General features: G+C 39.9%; 1 protein-coding gene and 1 non-coding gene across 4 annotated transcripts; one reads left to right on the top strand and one right to left on the bottom strand.

The window, feature by feature from the left end:
- The first annotated feature begins 12,577 nt into the window (after positions 1-12,577).
- Positions 12,578-12,681, top strand: LOC112090300. Its single transcript, XR_002901581.1, has one exon. It is a non-coding gene; the product is annotated as a U6 spliceosomal RNA (small nuclear RNA).
- LOC21393226 (ubiquitin carboxyl-terminal hydrolase 23) lies at positions 12,654-21,420 on the bottom strand. Of its 3 annotated transcripts, none has more exons than XM_024161156.1 (11): positions 20,960-21,420; positions 19,314-19,428; positions 18,732-18,842; positions 18,333-18,505; positions 17,806-18,132; positions 16,836-16,964; positions 15,735-16,331; positions 15,520-15,603; positions 14,740-15,409; positions 13,784-13,874; positions 12,654-13,211 (listed from the first exon to the last, which is right to left on the bottom strand). In XM_024161156.1, the coding sequence occupies exons 1-11, from the start codon at positions 21,272-21,274 to the stop codon at positions 13,052-13,054; spliced, it is 2,772 nt and encodes a 923-aa protein (XP_024016924.1). In that variant the 5' UTR covers positions 21,275-21,420; the 3' UTR covers positions 12,654-13,051. The 3 variants fall into 3 exon arrangements, with proteins under 3 accessions (XP_024016924.1, XP_024016927.1, XP_024016932.1); XM_024161159.1 differs by having other exon boundaries at positions 16,836-16,961; XM_024161164.1 differs by lacking the exons at positions 18,732-18,842; positions 19,314-19,428; positions 20,960-21,420 and adding an exon at positions 18,601-18,706.
- Positions 21,421-21,895: the final 475 nt, after the last annotated feature.

Raw genomic sequence — 21,895 nt, 5'->3', positions numbered from 1 at the left:
TGCAATTAACAATTCATTCATGTAATCAAATGAATACTTTGATTTTCTATTTTACAAAGCGTACTAACATAGTTAAACAATCTAACGGGAAATTCATTATCTGAATTCGGGTAATTTCTCAAATTTTTGCTAATTAAATTTTTGGAAATTTACATAAACAAATAATTAGAACAACCATTTGTAAGAATTCACCATAAGAATCATCAATTATAATCATATATATAGGCATATTTCATAAAATCATAGTCTCCAAAAATCAATCTCCGTGAATCCATCATCAACAATCACATAAACTGTTGACGGTATTTTTCCGACAACATGTGATTTACTCTCCCAAGACACTCTCGGTAACACTCACGGTTTAAATAAGGATTAATGTTGAGAAATAATGTAAACGAGACAGAGATTTATAGTGATTCGGCAAGAATTCTTTGCCTAATCCACATGTGCATGCACTAATATCTTCTGGGATTACAAACTCTCTTGGAGTAATGAAATATAGTGCGTAACCCTTTCGTGGATTTTCTTGGCTCTATTTATAGGCCTTTACATGCGATTATCTCTTCTCCGTTCCCAAGGAGGAAGCCATCTTCTATTCCTCGATTTACGGGCGGGGTAGGTGCATTTTCATGATGGCACCCTCAGGAAATGCGGCTGATCCCTCTCATCTGCCGCCTGATTTCCTGACTCATGCAGTAGCAGTTGGAACAGTACTTCCTTCCCCGAGTTGACAAGACCGTTGATGGATTTGATTGGACGTGCTGCCTTGATGTAATGGCCTCCAAAAGTCGAGCCATGGTGCTCGACGCGTCTCAGCACGTATGGTCTCTTGACGTAAAGGGCACTTTAGCTACAGCTCTTCCCTCGACGCCAGCGACCGATGCTCAACGGGGAGTCCTCGGCGCCTGTCGTTCGAGAGAGTGGTCGACCCTAGACCATGGTGTAACAATTACCCCCTATACTGGGATGTCGCGCCGTGACTTTCCTGGCTACACGGCGTCGAGAACGCCACGTGGGAGAGGCTTTTCTGTGAGTAAGGGAGGCCACTTGTAGGTACAGTGCATCATTGCGGTTGGTTTCTCAGGCAGTGGAGCGGTCACGTCGATCGCGTCAACAGTCACGTATCTACTTTCCTGACGCCGCGTGGCACTGGGAGGATGAATCGCAGCCGTCCGATTAAGTCCTCTTCTGTTGCTTTCTCCCTAACAGTTCGATCGCGCCTTCTCGGATCCACCGTCGGATGGAACCGAATCGGATTCTACGGTTGAGATTTGGAGTCCTTTGGACTCCTCGGGGACCCCTGGGCTCCCTCTCAGGCGTATATTTATGTCCTTATATCTGCAGCTCTCTGGTCACCAAGCCTTCAAGACGCCGTTACTCTGCCAGATTTTTGCCAGAAACATTTGTCTCCGTGCATCCTTCCGCGTATTGCTCATTTTTTGCCTTCAGACTCAGGCCTTCTTCGAATCTGGTAAGCTCACATTTCCTTCATTCTTTTTGTGAGTCTGGTTCCAGTGTCTGCAAAACCAGGCCCAAATGCGTTACAAAGAGGGGGGATGTACTTACCTAGTGGTGCTGGCCATGAGCCGGGGGCTGAGCCCGCACGGCCTGGTCCGTTTGGGCGCGGTTGTTTTGGCCTGAGACCTTCGAGCTTGGCTCTGGGTCTCTCTGACTTATGGCAGCTTTCACACCTTTTCGCGTACTCGGCCGCATCCTTTTTAAGGCTAGGCCAATAGTAACCTTGCCGTAGTATTTTGTAGGCTAAGGATTGCTCTCCTACGTGGTTTCCGCATATACCGTCGTGCACTTCCGAGAGCGCCCTCCTCGCCTCTTCTTCGCCGAGGCACCTGAGCAATGGTGTCGAGTACCCCCTTCGATAGAGAACATTGTCGTGCAACGTATATCTCGATGCCTGATACCTCAACCTTTTTGCCTGCTGCCTGTCTTCAGGGAGTTCACCGTGGAACAAATACCTGATGATTGGGTCCATCCAGTTTGGCTGGTAGTCCACTAGCACGACCTCAGGCCTCTTCTCTGTGGTTGGGACTTTTAGGATTTCCACGGGTACTAAGTTCAAGTGTTCAGCATCTTTCAATGTCACCAACCTGGCGAGAGCGTCAGCATTGCTATTCTCTACTCTCGGCACTTGCTGTATATCATAAGCCGTGAATTTCCTCAATGCCTCCTTGACCTTCTTTAGATACGCGGCCATCTTCTCATCCCGGGTTTGGTACTGGCCCTTGACTTGATTCACAATCAGCTGTGAATCACTGAAGATATCTATGCTCTCTACTTTTAAGTGCTCTGCCAATCGGAGTACGGCCAGCAACGCCTCATATTCTGCTTCGTTATTGGACACGAGGAATTCAAACCTGATGGTCGAAGTGATCTTGTGTCCTTCAGGTGTGTACAACACCAGTCCTGCTCCACTGCCGTTGTCATTGGAGCTCCCGTCAACGTAGAGCTTCCATCGTGGTGGTGCATTAGCTTCCTCGGCTCTGTCTGGCAACCCTGAAAACTCTGCCACAAAGTCTGCCAGGGCTTGGCCTTTAATGGCAGCCCGCGGTTTGTAGTCGATATCAAATTGGCTGAGCTCTATAGACCATTTTAGAAGTCGACCAGAAGCGTCGGGCTTTTGTAACACTTGCCTGAGAGGATGATTGGTCAAGATCTGAATACTATGGGCCTGGAAGTAGTGGCGCAACTTCCTCACTGTCACAACTAACGCGAGGGTGAGCTTTTCCATCTGGGGATACCTCGTCTCGGCATCAAGGAGGCGCTTGCTTGTGTAATACACTGGCAATTGCACCTTCTTCTTTTCGCGGATCAACACCGAGCTAACAGCGTGTTCCGAGACCGCCAGATATAGGCTCAGCACCTCTCCGGTCACCGGTTTGGATAGCAGAGGCAGTTTCCCAAGGTGTTCCTTCAATTGCAGGAACACCTGTTCGCACTCCTCCGTCCATTGGAATGGCTTGCTTCCTCTCAGGGTATCAAAGAATGGTACGCACTTATCCGTAGATTTTTAAATAAACCTGTTAAGCGCGGCCACATAGCCTGTCAGCTTCTGGACTTCCTTGGGCTTCCTCGGCTATTTCATGTCGATGAGGGCTTGTATCTTTTTCGGATTGGCCTCAATTCCTCAACTACTCACCATGAAACCCAAGAATTTTCCTAACGCGACACCGAACGCACACTTGTGGGGATTTAGCTTTATTTTGTACATTCTGAGGACGCCGAACATTCTCCTGAGGTTCTCGACGTGGTCCTCAGCTTTCCTGCTCTTCACCAACATATCGTCCACGTATACCTCCATTGATTTTCCTAATTGTCTCGCGAACATTTTATTGACGAGGCGTTGATAAGTCGCTCCTGCGTTTTTTAGATCGAAGGGCATGACTTTGTAGCAGTAGAGACCCCTATCAGTGACGAACGTCGTGTGCTCTTCGTTGCGATCGAGCATAGGTATCTGGTTGTACCCAAAGTATGCATCCATGAAGCTCAGTAATTCGTGTCCCGCTGTGGCGTCGACCAGCTGATCAATTCTGGGTAGTGGGAAGCTGTCCTTGGGACATGCTTTGTTCAGATCACTAAAGTCAACGCATGTTCGCCAATCTCCGTTGGGTTTTCGCACCAACACAGGATTTGACACCCATTCAGGGTATAGGACTTCTCGGATGAAGTTGTTCCTAATCAGCTCGTCAACTTCTGCCCGTAGGGCCTCGTACCATTCTGCGTTCATGGGTCGACGCTTTTACCTTTTAGGCGGGCACTTCTCGTCGATGTTCAACCTGTGACACATTATATCGGGGTTTATCCCTTCCATATCTTCGTGCGTCCAGGCGAACACATCGAGGTTGCTTCTGAGGAACTCAACTAGTCCTTCACGGGTCTGCTCCTCTAGCTCTGAGCCCACCTTCAGCCTCCTTAAAGGCTCTCTCTCATCAATGGGGACTTTGGTCAATTCCTCGACCGGTCCCGTTTTAGGCTCTTCCGCTAGGAGCCTCGGATCCAGGTCGAACCCTTCCGCCCTGGTTGTACCTGTGTCGGCTTGGCATAGTGGTGGACCGTCTCCGAATACGTAAGCCTCAACTCGTACTGGTTCCTATCCCAGTGGGAGTCAGAAAATTCATCGTCTGGTGGTAGATGGATGTGGTCGCCTTCAGTGCCCTCAATGTCGAGTGCCCTATGACCGCGTTGTATTGGTCGCCTCCCTTCACCACCAAGAACTTTGACATGACAGTCGAGCTGTGTGGTCGGTCTCCAATGGTCATGGGTAACTATATCGCCCCTTCTGGGATGACACTATCCCCGGTGAAGCCATACAAGGGCTGTGTGCTGTTTTGCAGCCTTATGCGGAGGATCCTTATCTTGTCAAGACAATCAGAGTACAAAATGTCCACCGAACTGCCGTTGTCGACCAGGATGCGGCAAACCGTGTGGTTACCGATCATGGCCTCGATGACCAAAGCGTCACTTTAGGGGAAATGCACCCCATTCGCGTTGGCCTCCGAGAAGGTGATCTCGGCCTCCTCGTATCGCGCTGTCTTGGCCTCGCGTTTGGAGACGTTCATGACCCTCCGGCTAAACTTTTTCTTTGCCTCTCGCGCGTAATCCTTCTGTGCGCGATGAGAGGTGCCGCCGAGGTATGGTCCCCCAAATATCATTCTTATAACGTCGACGGGTTCGGGCGGATTGTCGTGCCTCTGCTCCTCCCGTCGGTCATTGTTGCATCGGTCGTTGTTGTTCTGACGGTCGACTCAGTACTCACTGAGCCTCCCTTCTCGGATCAATCTCTCGACCTCGTCCCTCAAGTCATAGCATTCGACCGTAGTGTGCCCACTCTCACCGTGAAACTAACAATACTTTTTTTGGTTTCTCCGCGCTAGGTCAGACTTCAGCGGCGATGGTCGACGCAGGACTTAGAGGTGACTGATCTCGTGATAGACGTCCTCGATCCCCATAATCAACGGGGTATAGGCGTCTTACCTTTGCGGCATTGCCACCCTTGTTGCTTAGAGTTGGGTTGTACCTCTACTCGGCCTACACCTGAGGGTGACCTCGGCGCTACTTACCGCTGTTGTGATTGTTTGCCTGCCCTACCTCTTCCTTGACAGGGGTTGCCGCCTTACTCTTCAAGGCCTTCTTAGCCTCTTCGGCGTTGATCAATCCCTATGCCCTTATTAGGAATTCATGGTAGGTATGGGGCGGTCTCCGGTCGAGGTCTGTGCTATAGAGGATATCCTTCTTCATGCTCGACAGTGCCCCCATCAGGGCTACCTCGTCGGATATTCCCTCCGTGGCGGCGACCTATTCCCCAAACCGGGCTATCCAGTCTTTCAGGGACTCGTTAGGCCCCTAGTACACCCTCGACAGGTTTTATTTATGTGGGATGTACTTTTTGACACCTATGAACTGAGTCAGGAAGGCATTCTTCAAGTCATCCCAATTGGTGATGGAGTTCTGTTTCAAGGATCTGAACCATCTCCTGGCGAAATTAGAAAGGTGATTCCGTAATGCTCGGCACATGACCTCCTCGGGGTATCCATGCAGGACCATATGTCATGTGTAGACCTCCAGGTGGTCGTCCGGGTCACTCCTTCCGTCGTACAGCGGAATGGGGGGTGGTTTGTACCTATCTGGCAGCGGCACCCGAATAATGTTTTCTGTGAACGAGTGATCGTGGGATGTGTACATCTTGGCGTCGACATTGACTGCCTCGGTGACCGTTCCCACAACTTGTTCAAAGTTGTTTAATCGGCTCCCTATTTGTTTTTCAAGCCTGGGCATCTTCTCGGCCAGGGCTTTATTATCGGCCGTTAGCTCGTCCTCCCTGACGCGCTGGGCGTCTCGGTCACGCCGAGCATTTAACTTTCCCCTGAGGTCTCCTCCACGCGCAGACGAGGATTCCACGGGGACGGCCATGCGGACGAGGATTCCACGGGGACGGCGTTCCTCCTGTTAGCATCGACCCGGGGCCGAGGAGGCGCGCCTTGGGTATTCACAGCTTGGGTCATAGCCCTCTCCTGAGGCGCGCCCTGATTATTCATGGCTTGGGCCGCCGCCCTCTCCTGGGCTCTTCTCTTGGCCGCCCGCTGCCGGCTTCCCACAGACTTGTTCGACCTGGCTGGGCGGGGGCTGTTGGCCCCACTATCACCGACCCCCTCGATGTCACCACATTGGTCACTAATCACTTGGTTCCCAACGGCGGCATTCACCAGGTTCATTAGCACGTCCTCCAATGGGGGAATCGAGTTTTACTGTTGATCCCGCCCGGCGAAAGCTGTAACCATCCTTTCCATGACTGCAGCCAGTGTTTCGACCTGCTTCTGGAGATGGTCAATACGGTCTAGGGGATTCCTAGCAGACGGCAGGGGTGGAGTCGTTGAGGTTCCTCCAGCGGTTGGAGCCTTATCTTTCTAATTAGCCATCGTGCTGCGAGTGTTCTTTGGAGCCATGGTTGCTGTTTCTCACTAGATTTGATTTCTGGGTTCAGCTCGTCCTCCTTCTAGCGCCAATTGTTGACGGTGTTTTTCCATCAACGCGTGATTTACTCTCCCAAGACACTCTCGGTAACACTCACGATTTAAATAAGGACTAATGTTGAGAAATAATGTAAACGAGACAGAGATTTATAGTTGTTCGGTAAGAATTCTTTGCCTAATCCACTTGTGGATGCACTAATATCTTCTGGGATTACAAACTCTCTTGGAGTAATGAAATAGTGCGTGACCCTTTCGTGCATTTTCTTGGCTCTATTTATAGGCCTTTACATGCGATTATCCCTTCTCCGTTCCCAAGGAGGAAGCCATCTTCTATTCCTCGATTTACGGGCGGGGTAGGTGCGTTTTCATGATGGCACCCTCAGGAAATACGGCTGATCCCTCTCATTTGCCGCCTGATTTCCTAACTCCTGCAACAGTAGTTGGAACAATACTTCCTTCTCCGAGTTGACAAGACCGTTGATGGATTTGACTGGACGTGCTGTCTCGACATAATGGCCTCCAGAAGTCGAGTCATGGTGCTTGACTCATCTCGGCATGTATGGTCTCTCGACGTAAAGGGCACTTTAGCTATAGCTCTTCCCTCGATGCCAGCGATCGATGCTCAACGGGGAGTCCTTGGCGCCTGTCGTTCGAGAGAGTGGTCGACCCTAGACCATGGTGTAACATAAACTTATGAAATTTTCTCCAAATCCAAAACCCTAATTTTCCCCCATCAAAAATCTTATTTATGAAGAGAGAGGGAACGAGATGTGATAAGCGGTTAAATCTAAATTATTCCCATCAGTTTTCTGATGTTTCCTCGCTTTATTCTTGAGTGTTTTGTGTTTTATTTGTGATTTTGTGTTTTGTAGGTGTTCCAGAGGCTAAAAGAAGTTTGGAAGCTCAAAAGGGTATTTTGGAGAAGTCCTGGGAACCGAGGCTCGAGTAAATGGGCACCACGGCATTCTAGTGTATCAAAACAGTGCAAAAATCTAAGATCAGAGCGCCAGAGCACGGTGCCACTTCGAATTAGGTGGAAGAGCGACGACGCTGCCTTGGTTGCGCTGCAACGCGCTAGGCGGACATTTTCTATAGGGTTGCTGCCTTGTAACTGTAGAGGCACGGCCCTGGTGCAGTTATTCGCAATTTTTACTTTTAAATGGGCTTCGAACTTCCTTACTTTTGACCCAACTTTGAGAGCCTCTAAATAGGTCATTCTAGGGTTGAAACAATCACTTTTTGCTCAGTTTTTCTCATTCGTCTTAAGAGATGAAAAAGAAGAAGAAACTGAGAAAAGTCAAGTGGTAGCTCAAAGGAGGATTGTCTGCTTAGAGTTCTTAAACACCATTCTCGTTCTTCCTTTCCTTCTTTCTCTTGAACTCCAATGTCGTTAGCTTTGATTTTCTTTTCAATTATGTTAGGCTAGATTTTCCTTTTAGTTGAGGGTGAATTCAAAATCCTTGAAATGGATTTGTGATTGAATATTTTGATAAAAGTTTCCAACTTTCTATTAAGATTGTCTATGTTCGTCGAATTGCATTGTTTATGATTGTTTTCTTGTTTTATTTGGGTGGCTAACTAAATAGGACTTGAGAATTCTCTATTGTTAGATTAAGAATCTTGATCCGTAATTATCTTGATTTACTAATCACTAGAAACAAATTGTAGTCAATAATTGCAGGAGGCATTTGTTTGATTGCAAGTGGAACATAACCTAGGCTCATAATCTGAGCTTTTATGATTATTGCTTAGATCAACTTATCTTTCTTACCTTAATGTTTCAAATAGATTAAATCTAGAAAGCTTATTCTAGGTTGTTTGAGGGAAAGGAATTGAGTGAAGAGCTTATTTTGCTTAACGACAAACTAAGAAAAGATTTGGGTAATAGAGCTTGTTATTATCTACGGTTGATAGAGAAAGGGATTGAGTGAAGAGCTTATTTTGCTTAACGACAAACTAAGAAAAGATTTGAGTAATAGAGCTTGTTATTATCTACGGTTGATAGTTTTAATATGAAGGAGATAATATTACATGTTCATCATAATTCAATGTCATGTGGTGGAGAATAATTCTTTGACCGGTGTTTTTACCATTGTTATCTTCTTTAGTTAATTTCCATATTTGTTTTCTTTATTTCTTTTTAATTTTTGTTAATTTAATTTAATAATTCTAATCCATTTTATTTATATTTTCACTTTGCAAAATTAATAACTTATTAATTAAGACTAATCATATGTGAAAATGACTCTTACTTGCTACTGCACTCAATAACGCAATTTAAGTAGAGTTTTAATTTGAAAGTCCGCTAGGAAACCTATCACGGGGTTGGTGTTTGGAAGAAAAGAAAAGAGAGAAATAGAAGAGAGAAGGCGAGGGAAGAAGCTCTTGATGAATTTCTTGAAAAATGACTTTTCTCAAGTGTAGGTTTTTATATTGGAGTTTAATTTGAGTATAATTCTTGAGTTGAATTTGAGTTATAACTTGAGTTGAACTTGTAACTTGAGTTTGTGTTTGGTTGTGTACATTTGAGTTATAGTTTGAGATAAGAATCTTTTTGAGTTTGTGTTTGAGTGAGTCAAAACTCAAATTTGTATTTAGATAGTATTTTAATAAAAACTCAATGCTGATGAAAAATTTTAATATGGTATATGGGTCGGGTTTTATTCGTCTTTTCGTTATCAACGCATAGAAAAAAAATCATCTCAATCAGAATTAAAATGAAAAAGTTATAGCATTTTTAAAAATAGAAAAAATACTGTTCATTAATTTGAGTTCGAGTTTCTGAACTCGAGTTGAAGAGGAAACTTGAACTCAAGTTTTAGTCCTAAACTTGAGTTTGAACTCGAGTTTAAACTCGAGTTTAAACTTAAAAGAACATGAACTCGAATAAAGTTGTAACTCGAGTTACATTTTTTTGAGTTTTTAACTCAAAAGAACAAGAGTGTCTAGGGCCTCGTTCGTTTCGCTGATTCGAGTTTTGCTACATTAAAAAGCTCTCACAAATAATCACATCTAACTTTTTTACCACAGTAAAAAATTCTCACATAAAATTACATCTCAACTCGAATTCTAAACTCGAATCAGTGAAACGAACGAGGCCTCTCATGGCTATTAGAGTCGTTTAGGGCTGATTGGGTACTTGAGACACATGCAACGTGGTGCGATTTTCAAAACTTTTTGGATTATTTTTTCAGGACAGGTTGACCGATTAATGTTAAATGTTGTTGTAACCAGTCGACAGGTTGACCAATTTCAAATTGAGCGATTCAAATGGCATTGAAAAGATAGCGAAAAGATCTACAACTTTGTGTGAATCAGGATTTTCCTAATTCAAATCTTTTGAAGGACAAAAGGGCGTAAAAAGTAATATCATGTAAGTGGATGAATGACTTGGAAAGGAATAAAAACGTGGGATTTCATGATGTGTTTAAATCTTATGCTTACTATTCAGAAAAATTTTATAGAACTGTGGAAGTCTGTCTTGACTAGGAGCAATGCCCCTTTAATTCTGCGGTGATTGCTGGGCCTGTTGGTTCACCTATTGGCCTCTGATAGGACAATTCCTCTTGATATGCCCTAGCTCCCCCCAATGGTGGCATTTGAAGCTATAGGGTCCACTATTCCCACTTCCCGAAGAGCCACTGCTACCACTAGGCACTCCCTCACTACCTTGCCCTTGATCACGGCCTTTTTTGTTATTCCTTTGAGGTCTATAACATGTAATAAAACATCAAAATACAAGAATTTTATATCAAGTTTCATCATTTCTTCAATACACATTTTAGTCACGAAAATTCATATTAAATCCACATACTTGCTATCTAACATTCATACAAAACATGTAAATCAATTAAAATTCATATATCTTATAGCCTGAATAATAGACATGAACTTTCACATTATACGGTAAGCACCCGTCATCGTCATCTGTAACATAACTCAGCATACATATTAATTATAATAATTAATAATCATGGATTAATATTCTTTACACATCATCGATAATTAATGTTATCTTAATCAGAGTACTACAAGCTTTTAGTCACTCATGCGATAGCTGAAGTAACCTATTAAATTATCAAAATGTATAGGCATACCCTTAACAAAAATTGACACTACAAAGATATATTTTCAAAAAGTTGATTTTAATACAATATAAGACCAAATATGTGTAAAAAAGAATTATTTTTATCACTTCGGAAAAAAAAATTCAAAATCTTTTTACAATTTTATAAAGTATAAATATTGAAAGTGTGTGTGCATGAGTTGCAACTATTGAAATAAAATTGATAAACTGTGGACACATTCAATACAAGACCAAATTGAGAAAAGAAACATATATGATACTAGTCTTACTGTTTCTTCATGACTTCAACCTCTATTTGATCTTCACATAATTCTGGTTCTGAGAGGTTTCAAACTTCTCTTTACAATCTTGAGTTGATATGTAATTGAGATTTTTAAGCGTAAACAAACTCAAGATTAATCTGTTAATAATCTCACAATCACGTGTTTGTTATTCTTAAAATTAACATTAATTTAACCTTAGGACCAACTCTACAAGATTTTATCTTATTGTCTCAATCTCTTAATCCCCTAGCATTTGTTTCGAACTTAAATGACAGTACTCAATCAGACAATACCAATCTTTTTATCTTTATTGACAGCAACAGAAGCCAAATAGTCTATGATAATTCTCCTCAAGTCCCACATTTTTACAATAATATTCCACCATCAACAGTAGGTTTTATTGATCCCGTTATTCCTTCCCAACATCAATCCCATGTAAATAGTGTGTCTTTTAATAATGTTAATTATTTATACCGTGGAAAAGTTGTGAGTCCTTCCAAAACTTTAGCTCTAGCAGTTGTTATGTTTTATTGGCTTCACAGGTTTATACTTTTTCATAGAAACAAGCAAATCCATCATTGTGTCTTTTAAATCGTTTGTTCTGAGTTGATTATCGACGGTGTATGTATTAGGTCGTCTCACCAGTATTAGAGGTTTGGTCTCGGTCGACTGGCATTATCTAACGACTATAGTGGTTCTTATTAACGAGTTTTAGTCGCACTCGATTTTGTTTGTGCCGAGTAAGTATTTCCTTATTGGGTTTCGAATTCCTTTCTAACTTGTAGTCATTTGCAACTATTTACGTAATTTGTTAATTTAGTAATAAAATTTTCCCTTAAAAAATACGGTGTCTTTGGTTGTTCAAAAAAAAAAAAAAAAAAAAAAAACCTTCTGAAAAATTAAGAGTTTCATATCATTATTTCATATAATGAATAAATATTTGGTTTCTTTATTTTTTTTTAATTGATATTCCCTATTTTAAATTTTCTTCATTGGGTACTAATTACCGGGCTATTTATATGGAAAGGAAAAATATCTAAAAACACTCATTTGTTTTGTCAAAATACCACTTATATAAATGTCTAAAACACCCCATATATTTATAAAAATAAATCTAAAACATCCCTTAAAGTAATTAAATTTTTAAAAATGCCATTATTACCACAATCTATATTAAATGTTATTTTAGATGTAATTTAACTAAAAAATTAAAGAGAAAATTTTTAAAATGCTCAAATAAATATTCCAATCAAATAAATGCTTTAAAAATGCTTAAATTATTTTATGAGTTTTTCAATTTTTAAGATGAATTTTATTTAACATGTTGGTTCAATAATTTTTTAAACTGCATCTAATAAAGATTGAGAAGGGTAATTATGGTATTTTTAAAAATTTGATTGCTTCATAGGTATTTTAGGTCTGTTTTTATAAATCCAGGAGGTGTAAATTGGGTATTTACATAATAAGAGGAACAACAATGGTATTTTGGCATAACACATGAGGTATTTTAAGTATTATGCCTTACAAGAATGTTTAAATAGAGGACCTTGATTTGAAAATTGCTCTGTACATTTCCTCCTAAACTTGTAAGGTTTGACAACTTTACCCTAGACTTCAAATTTTGACAATTTGTTACTCCAACTTGCAAATGCTACAATGTGTCTTATTTTATCAATTTTGTTTATTCTTTTATATATATATATATATATATATTTATTTATTTATTTATTTAAGAGATTGACGTCCCTTTATGGACATCTGATAAAATTGGAATACTACAAGGAAAGATTAACGAAGCCACTGCAAAAGGATGACACGGACAAATCAAGAAATTATCCGGTCTGTTGCCCATAATAACCTGGCCGTATTCGCGGTTCTTCAGATAAACAGTTGAACTAAATCACCACAATAAAATCCCCCAGTTTCGGACAGGAAGATACACTAACATACCCGATTAAAGGAGTTCAATTCATCTCTCAAGTAAAGGATCCTTAAACTAGTACAATTCTCTACATGAGAAATATTTCTCACATGAATGGAGTTGCACACAATCATCAACTCACACCCTCTGCAATAAGACACAACCCAACCCAAAAAGGCAGAGAATCCCAAAATTCGCCCTCTAACTATATTTCATCTCAATTCTCAACAAGGCAAGAACAACAAAACGAAATGTCGCAGCTGGTCAAAATTGTCTTCACGGTTTTACCTCAAAATCATATCCTGAATGGCTGGTTTCCTGATCTGGATCTCTCCATCTTTGCCTCCTTCAACTTTGTTTTCTCGGTCGCGATTGCTTGGAAAGGATTTTGCCCCCCAAACTCATGCTTAGCCTGCCTTACCTTCTTTCTTTTTCCCCGGTCATATTCTTCATCCCTGTAAAAACAAATGGACGCATAACAGATATCTTGATTAGTTCTAACTTAAACAAATCCATCATTAGCTCATTTGTGAGAAATAAATTTAAACAATGGTAATATCTTGATTTTTTATTTATTTACTATTTGTCCAATTAAGGCAATGTTTAAATCAGAGGCTAGAGTCTAGTTACATATCAAAACGACATTTTCAAGCACCGTTCCTCCTTTTTTCTTTTTTTTTCTTTTTTTTTCTTTTTTTTTTTTTTGTGAAATGGGCCGTCCTTTTTAATACCTATAACATTAGCCGACTTTATGTCAACTACATTAACCCCGGTAATAGTTATTTATGAGGAAAAGATTTCTGAGAAATACGTAGTATTCATTGCTTCAAATCTTACTTGTGGCCAATAGGAAACCATGTCGCACAGAATTATACAAGTGGAAGAACTTTTTCATACATGAAAGCTCAATTTTCATAATAAGTTCAAATACGCTGAGGTTTTCATGTCCTTAAAGTACGTATGCTAAGTCTCAACCTTGGATATAATTAGCAATAAGGATTAAGAACATGAGACAATTCTAACTCACCACTCATCCGGTACATAACCGATGCTGACACTCTTCAAAGCATGAGATTTCACAGTCGCAGAAGGCAGTTCTATCCCATCCCAACGGGCAACTGCAACAGAAACACTTTAGTTAATAATTAAGCAACCCAGGATTAGGTAACTACTTCAAGGTAATTAGCAAAAAGGGGCCCCATCAAGTGAAGGAGAAAAAATCTCTAACCAACAGAATCCATGAACCCATTAATGCATCACATGCCCAACCCATCCGGATTTCCCGTTCATAAACTTCGAATTTTGCAAAGAAAAAGCTGCAGAAGAAAAAATCTAACAGCCCACGGTCCAAAACAAAAGGAAAGAAAAATAGTGTATATATCCAATTAATAAGGTAAATATCTGGTTTACAGATATCAACTTTCCCTGGGGCAACTGTGAACCACTCAATCATCTACAAACACGAATTACTGTGCAAGCGGCTAGCAAGCCATAGGAAAGGAGATAAAGAGACGCTGAGGTCGTTTGAGAAGCAGGTTCAAGTGTTTTGAACCAACAAAACTTTTTGAGGTTTGGTTCAAATCAATGATTTGATGTTTTGAACCAAGTTTATCCCTCCTTGTTTTCAATATTTTGAATCAAAACTTCAAAAGTTCAAACACATGTTTCAAAACTTCAAACTTCCACATTTTGAACCTATTTACCAAAAAGGGCCCTCTGTCAAATAATATGCTAGGAATTAGGATCAGCCAATATAACAAACACATTTTACAAGGAAGACCAGCCAAAATTGTTTAGTACATATATATATATATAATGGTGTGTGTTGTGCCGTGCATGTGTACACAATAAGAGATGGCTTTCAAAGGTACTGCATTTGCATCTGCACTTGGGAATGATGTGAAAGTGTTCTATGCAATGACTATTCAATGGAAAATAAGCCCAAGAGAAGAGAACATTCAAATTTCAAGATAAACCACTCACCGACTGTCTCCTCCACACCTCGCGTGGGCACATCCATCCAACCATTTTTCCTTTTGCAATCCTGGGGACTACCAGTTTCTCTAGCATTGAGATGGTTCATTGACGATGAGAAGCCAGAATGATTGTGCAATTGCACATCCGTTGCAAGAATAGAGCCATTTTGACCAATTCTTTCTTTAAATTCTGAATCTACAACATTTTTCAGTGAATCGCCATGAGAACTAACTCCATCTTTCTGTGCAGTACCAGTTGCTGGTACTCTTGATTTGGCTTCCTTTCTCTGAGAAATAGTTGAACTAGTTGAAATTTTTTGTGTCATCTCAGATGTAGATGGCCCAAACTCTGACGGGAAGCAATTGCTGGCCATCAAAAGCTCCTTTCTACGAGTTTTGGTATTCAAGGTCTTGTGTTTACTCCTTTTGTGCTTCTTTTTCTTTTGTAGAGCCAGGGATGCCCTTAAAAAGACACTTGAGCGAAAATTCATGCTTACAACCTGACGCCTTAAAATCTTCTTTTTCAATCTCTTGTGGGATTTGCAATCAAAATCTTCCACATGTAAAAATTCATTTGCAACAGTTGATGGCTCGGGTGACTTTATTGAATTCTGACTGCAGGAACTAGCCTTATCCACTGAATTTTCAGTGGCATTACCATTTGTCATGCTTCCAACCTGATAAGCAGAAATAAGAGTCAACATTTCACAATTGATTAGATGTTGACCAGAAAGATAGTTGACATGAATTAAGAGACTCGGAAAAATAAAATAAAAAAAGAGCATACGTGAATTTTTTCACAGTTTGGTTGTTCTGGTTGTTTACTCGAATCAATCTTCTCAGGTGGTAAAGCAATGGGCTCAGCAGAGTCCTAATAAGAGAGAGAGAGAGAGAGAGAGAGAGAGAGAGAGATAAATCAAGAAAAAGAAAAGTTGAAATCTAGAATGCTAAAGGGAAAAAAAAATGTAGTAAGATGCTCACAAGAGAAAAAAATTCACTTACCTCCTGGGACGTAATGTCAGTAATATTCTCAGCAGGAGCAGAGTTTTGGATTTCCTTTAGGTTGGGCGATGTGACAACTGATGCACACAACTTTTTAGTTGAACTTCCTTTCTCTTGGAGATCATTTATACTGGCAGCAGCAGTTGTTTCCGTGCCAGTTTCAAGCTTACGAGCATCATCCTTGTTGCTTGGTGGGCCAGAGGGCTTGAAGCATTGTGCTGGATTTTTATCAGGACAAGGAGGATTTTCTGATGAATCCTTTGAGAGTGATGCTGTCAATGATGGCTCAGACTTCGGCTGATCCAACTTTCCATTTGAAACGGGTATCCTTGGTGGAACAACATATGATGCATCTTTTTGTGCCACAGAAACAGAAGAGGCTACACCATTTGGTTTCACTTCAGTTGATCCATTTTGAACTGGTCTTTTTAAAGGTTGGTTATAAGGAGAAGTGTTTTTTCCGCATTCATTTACTTTGATACTCTCTTTCTGGAAGACATTCAAGGGTTTCTTAGAAGCAATATTACTTCTATCGCGTACATAAAACAACATGTAAGCCTTTTGTTCCAGGACTGTCTTCTCACTAACTTGCACAACCTGATACATCAGAAATGCATAAGATAGTTTGCCACATGCTGTATGACCATAACTAAAGAAACTTTTCCTTCATGATTTTCTATGGTTTTTAGCAAGCCTCCTACTGCTACGAGAAGTCAAATAAATAAATAAATTTCATTGCAGAGCTTTCAGCAGTAAAATAATAAGAAAATATATATATGTGTGTGTGTATAAACTAAAACTGTGTCCTAAACTAAACAAAATTAATACACTAATATTCCAAAACAACATACTAATATACTAAAACAATACTGCACATCCTAAAACCTGGTTGGTTCTCACTACCCATGCAACATATCAAATAGTATAGGGAAGAAAGTAAAAGGTACGACTAATAAAAAAAAAGGAAAGAAATCATATATAGAACTTAGAATTCAACCTACAAAATGTCAAAATCAATAAATTTACATTAGAAATTATCACCTCTAAAAAGAACAAAATCATGTTATTATTGATTAGGAAATCTTAAGCAATTATACATACCCGGCTATCGTCAAGGGAATACCACATGCCACTTGACGTCCGAACATAGCAGTAATAGTGGCCCGAATGGGTGCTCCAACCATAATGAACTAAAACCCCATAGAGAGTATATTTCAAATCTCCTGCCTGCTAAGCACAAGAAATTGACAGTACGTGAATACTACAGAAACCTTACACCTTTGTTAACAAAATAATAAAAGAACAGCAAAGAAAAGATATTACATGCACAGAGAGACTGAAAAAGAAGTGAAAATGTGGAACAGCATAACAGTATGCATAGACAAGTCTAAAAAGTATTGAATCTAAAATGTCTGCGCTAGGGTCACCCTACAATCCCTTATCTGATTCTTTTTTTTTTCTTTTTCCGAGTGATTCCTTGAAATGATATGGAATTTCTATAGCTCATATCACAACATCAATATTTCATCTAACTATTCCACTTCGAGGTTCAAGCTTGTAGGGCAGTTTCTTGGGAATAATAATTTTGAAAGAAAAACGAAATTAAGTTTTTCCTAGAATGAACACATTTATAGGAGTTTAAGAAAACCAAAGGAGAAACTGGCAGAAAAGTAAAATTGATCTTATTGTTCTTCTATGTTATATTTTCCCAACGTCCCTTTCATTTTTCAACCTACCTCCCTCATTTTGAATCACTCAGTTCATCTTTCTTTTATTTTTCGATATCATAGCAAAGACTCTGCTTACTTGTGTGCTCTTATTATTAACATTTCCGCTTCAAACTCATTCTTGAGCACAAGCAAAATAAAGAAACTTGCCAGAATTGGACATGGTCATAAAATATAGAAGAAAGTAAAGAGCAACAATTCGTAAGAGACTTCAAACACCAAATATTTGAATCTCATAATTAGAATTCAAATGCCCTATAAACTTTAAGAATATACCAAACAAACATACAAAACAAGGAAAAAATTTGTTTTCCAAAAATAAGATCAACTATAAATTTACTCACGTGGGAATCACTGACAAATGGTCCTAAATCTAAAGTTGGACCAAAAGTAACTTTCTTGTCGATCTTTTGACCAGGATCGTGTGCACGGAATCGTTTCAAATGGATGGTAAGAACATAAGGTGCCTTGTGAACTGTGAGCTGTTTGCGAGCCCTGACTTTCTGCTTGCATCGCTGGCACTGATATTGTCTTTCTCCTCCATCTAGTAGTTCCGCAGCAGTGAAGTTTAAAAGTGCTTTATGCAGGGAGTCTGCCTTGATTATTTCAAGACTTAAATCTAAGAATGGATCAAATTTATTGGAGCAAAAGGAGCACTGCAAGCATTTGACCTGAAGAACTAACATACAACCATTACATATCCACAATTGAAAAATAAATAAATAAATAAGTTAAAACAAAAGTGGATCAAAAACTTCTCAAGCTTTATAGATTTAAAACCAGACTTCCAAAGACTAAACTAGTAGTCTAGTTCCATGACGAAGCCAATACAAACTACAAGAAATCCAGCTAGCATGTAACAAAAGACTACCTGACTTCTAAGGCTACCACCAAAGATCTTGTGGACCAAACTCTTCTCGTAGGCACTAGGAGATTCACTAGGGACTCCAGAAGGTAAGCAACATTTATGCATGGATTCCAGCAAGTTTACCATGTATTCGTGTGCATCCTCCTGTCTAGCATTACGGAAATTTCGAGATATGCCTGTTTGGGCAGTCAAGTGAACAAAATCTGAACAATATAAACTATGAAACAGTCCGGTTGTGAATGCAAAACGTAATAATCAGTGATCTTCTTGCCTGCTGGAGATGGTGTCCATTTACTCCCTCTAACCATCCATTCTATCTACAGCTTAGAATAGAAGAGAGGTCATAAAAACCCAAACACCAAAATGGTAAGTTACAACAACAAAATAAAATAAAAAGGATACATCTCAAGTTCGACACAAGATCCTTAGGAGCTAAACTTCTTCCAGTTGATTGCAGAGCACGACTAACATGTTTCTGGATGGCACATAAAGCGCAAAATCCAGCAACATGGCCTTCACAAATAAACAAACGGAATTAGACAATGAAAATAAATTTAAGAATTCTCACACGCACATACATCCAAACACCTAATCAAAAGGACAACTGCCATAACATTTTTAAAGTGAAATTAAAAGAATTACTTTAACTCACAAAATTCAGATCAATGATCTAACATTAATTTGTCTCATTATGGGTGGGTTACGGCTTCCTTCATAAGATCTATGATCTATCAACTTAAATGGCTTCAAACATTTTCACCTTTAACTGAGAAATTAAATCATAAATCCCAAAATTCAGAAGCCAAAATAAATTCCCAATACTTGAAATGAAACCACTTCACATGATTTCCCTGACATTCTTCAAGAGTTCTGCCACATAAATATTTTGAGCAGGAAAAAATGTATGCACATACAAATGTGAATGCGTTAATTTAGTGTCCGCTCGAAAGAAGAAGAGCATTCAATGGAGGAGATGTCACTCACAAGAATTCTGATGCTTGCCACTTTGCAGGTATGCTGCTAAAGGCTCGGTGTATGTGAGACATTGCAGTACCGAGTTGAGAAAACAAGTGTTCCCCAGATTTTCTAAACCAGCACCCTGAAAATATTCATTCCATCCGTATATTTAAACTGCAATATATAATTCTTCCAGGCCTAGCGAGGCGGAAAAAACAGAAATTGTAATAATTAGCAGCTTTCTGCAAATGATTGTAGTTGTAACCAGTGATGGGGCTTGAAATTAACCGTAATATAAACAGGTAAGCAGGTTTTGTACTCTACTGAAGAAAAAAGATTTCCAAATGCTGCAAATGACATTTATTAGAAATGTATGTGAGGATATAGCAACGGCAACCGCAGAACAATTCTGGCAAGAAGAAGAGGCACGGCGGCATTTTGAGGGTTTTTCTGATTTTTTGTGTAAAATATGCTATTAATTCCATAGCCGAATGAGGCATAACGGGTATTGAACCCACATCTTGTTGAGCTGCTCCAGCAAGTACCCCTTTATGCAATTAATTACTATTCTCTCCCAAAAAAAGGAGACAAGAAAAAAGGGAGAAAAACCCGAATAAAAACAAGAAACACCCAAAAAATCCAAATAAAAGATTTGTTGAAAGCCAAAATAGGGTCTTGGAGACATCTAAAACACAAACCCAGTTGCAAAGACTTTGGAAAACACACCAAAAGCTTCAAATAAAACTGATAATTAGTCAGCTTTTAAACACGATGATAAACCCAAAAACCAAAACCAAAACGAAAAGAATAATTATGGAACTCCTCAAAAATCCACTAAACAACTTGCAATCCGCCAAAAGGAAACCCTGAAAATATACATTCCATCCATACAGTTAAACTGCTTTACAACTTCTTCCGGAACCAAACAGGGGAAAACACTGAAATAGTAGAAAATAGCGGCTTTCTGAAAATAATAATAACAATTAACAAGGGTTTGAAACTAGTTGTAATAAATAGCAAGTTTAGCACTCTACCGAAGAAGAAAAAAATTGAAAATTACAGCAAATGACACTTATTAGATACGTAGAAGAGGAAATAGCAACATCGACCGCGGGACAGTTCTGAGGAGGGGAAAAGGTGCGGCATTTCAAGGATTCTGAATTTTGTGTAAAGTTTATGCTCCTAATATTTATTCCCCCTCCCAAATTGTGCCATTTTTCTCATTCTCCCAAACTAAGTACTTCTGGAACTTAAAAGCCTAAAACACATATGGCATGGCATGTGTTTTGCGTAGTTTTCTCAAGAAAATTACCATTAAAGCAGTCAGAAACCGATTAAAAGCAACAAACACAGACAAAGGGAAAAAAAAAAACACTGAAAAACTTTAGTTGAAAGCCAAAATAAGGCCTTGAAAACAAACAAACCCATAAGCATAAAATTTGGAAAATCACACTAAAAGCTTCCAATAATGCTGATAATTTAGGAAACCAATTCAGCTTTAAAAGAACATGTTAGCATTCTTAAAATCTGCAAATTTTCCGGTTGTTATTAGATGCACGACAACCAAGCTAAATACTCTATGAAACAATCAGAAACCCGAAAACCAAAACCGAAACCGAAAGGAAAACGAAGAGAAAAGTAAATTTACGAAACTCCTCATAAAGCCAACTTACAATCCTCCGAAAGGTAATCCCGAAACTGAGCTCCGGATCCAATCCGCTCTCCGAACCCTCAGAACCCGCAACTTTCTTCCCACCATACCCCGATTGACCCGCACCGAACCCTGCCCGGCCCGAATCCGATCTAGTACCAGGGTTTAGCGTCTCGATATGAAAATCGCCGCCATTACTGAAGCCCTTCGGCTTCCTCGCCGGATGAAACTCGACCCTCCTCTGGAAAAGAGAAGAAGATCCGCTCATCGCGTCGGCCACGGAAAACCCCTTCGAAGAGGCTTTTTGCTCCGCGAGGAGTACCAAACTCTCCGCCATTTTCTAAAGCTCTGGCTATGGCGATTTTTCTCCTCTCTAGCTCTCCGATTGATTACCAAGAATCTCTGTAGTTTTACCGTTTTGGGAGTGTATAGAAATTAGGGTTTTTTGTATCAGAAGAAGAAGAAGCAGAGCTCGTTTTGCGGCTTCTGCGAAAGAGAGAGAGTGACGAAGAAACGGAGACGACTATTAAACCCTAACGAAGTGTTTTGCTGGACGGTTACGGTAGGCTTGTCCGTATTGTATTATCTCCCACCAGTTGGCTGAGACCGACCAGCGAGGAAGTGGATATTCGCTGTGGTTTGGTTGGTAACAATGACCAATGGAAAATTTCCGCGTAGGAAAAGAAGAGGTTGTTGAATAGGTGAAGTTACGAAAATGTTCGATGAAGGTTCACGTTCAAATTATGATTTTTAATTTTATTATATTATTTTTTTTATAAAAAATTTAAATTTTAAATTTTATAATTAAAAATCATGATTTGCATACATAAATTAAACAGGTCTACAGTGTTTTTTTTTTATAGAAATTTAAATTCAATTTTTTTACTACAGAAAATTTAAATTGTGATTTGAGTTGTTAGTAAAATAATAAGAATGATAAATTTAACATTTTACATCT

This window comes from Morus notabilis, unplaced genomic scaffold, assembly GCF_000414095.1.
Source record: "Morus notabilis unplaced genomic scaffold, ASM41409v2 Scaffold977, whole genome shotgun sequence".
Taxonomy (NCBI): Eukaryota; Viridiplantae; Streptophyta; class Magnoliopsida; order Rosales; family Moraceae; genus Morus; species Morus notabilis.
The sequence above is the reverse complement of the archived record's forward strand: the minus strand, read 5'-3'. Positions and strand labels throughout refer to the sequence as shown.

What these genes read in the sequence shown, in the direction of transcription:
- LOC21393226 (XM_024161156.1), bottom strand. Translation starts at nt 21,274, where the DNA reads ATGGCGGAGAGTTTGGTACTCCTCGCGGAGCAAAAAGCCTCTTCGAAG. An exon ending in GGATTACCTTTCGGAGGATT is followed by an intron (nt 19,429 to 20,959) that starts GTAAGTTGGCTT and finishes GAATATTTTCAG; the next exon opens with GGTGCTGGTTTAGAAAATCT. An exon ending in CAAACTGTGAAAAAATTCAC is followed by an intron (nt 15,410 to 15,519) that starts GTATGCTCTTTT and finishes TCTGCTTATCAG; the next exon opens with GTTGGAAGCATGACAAATGG.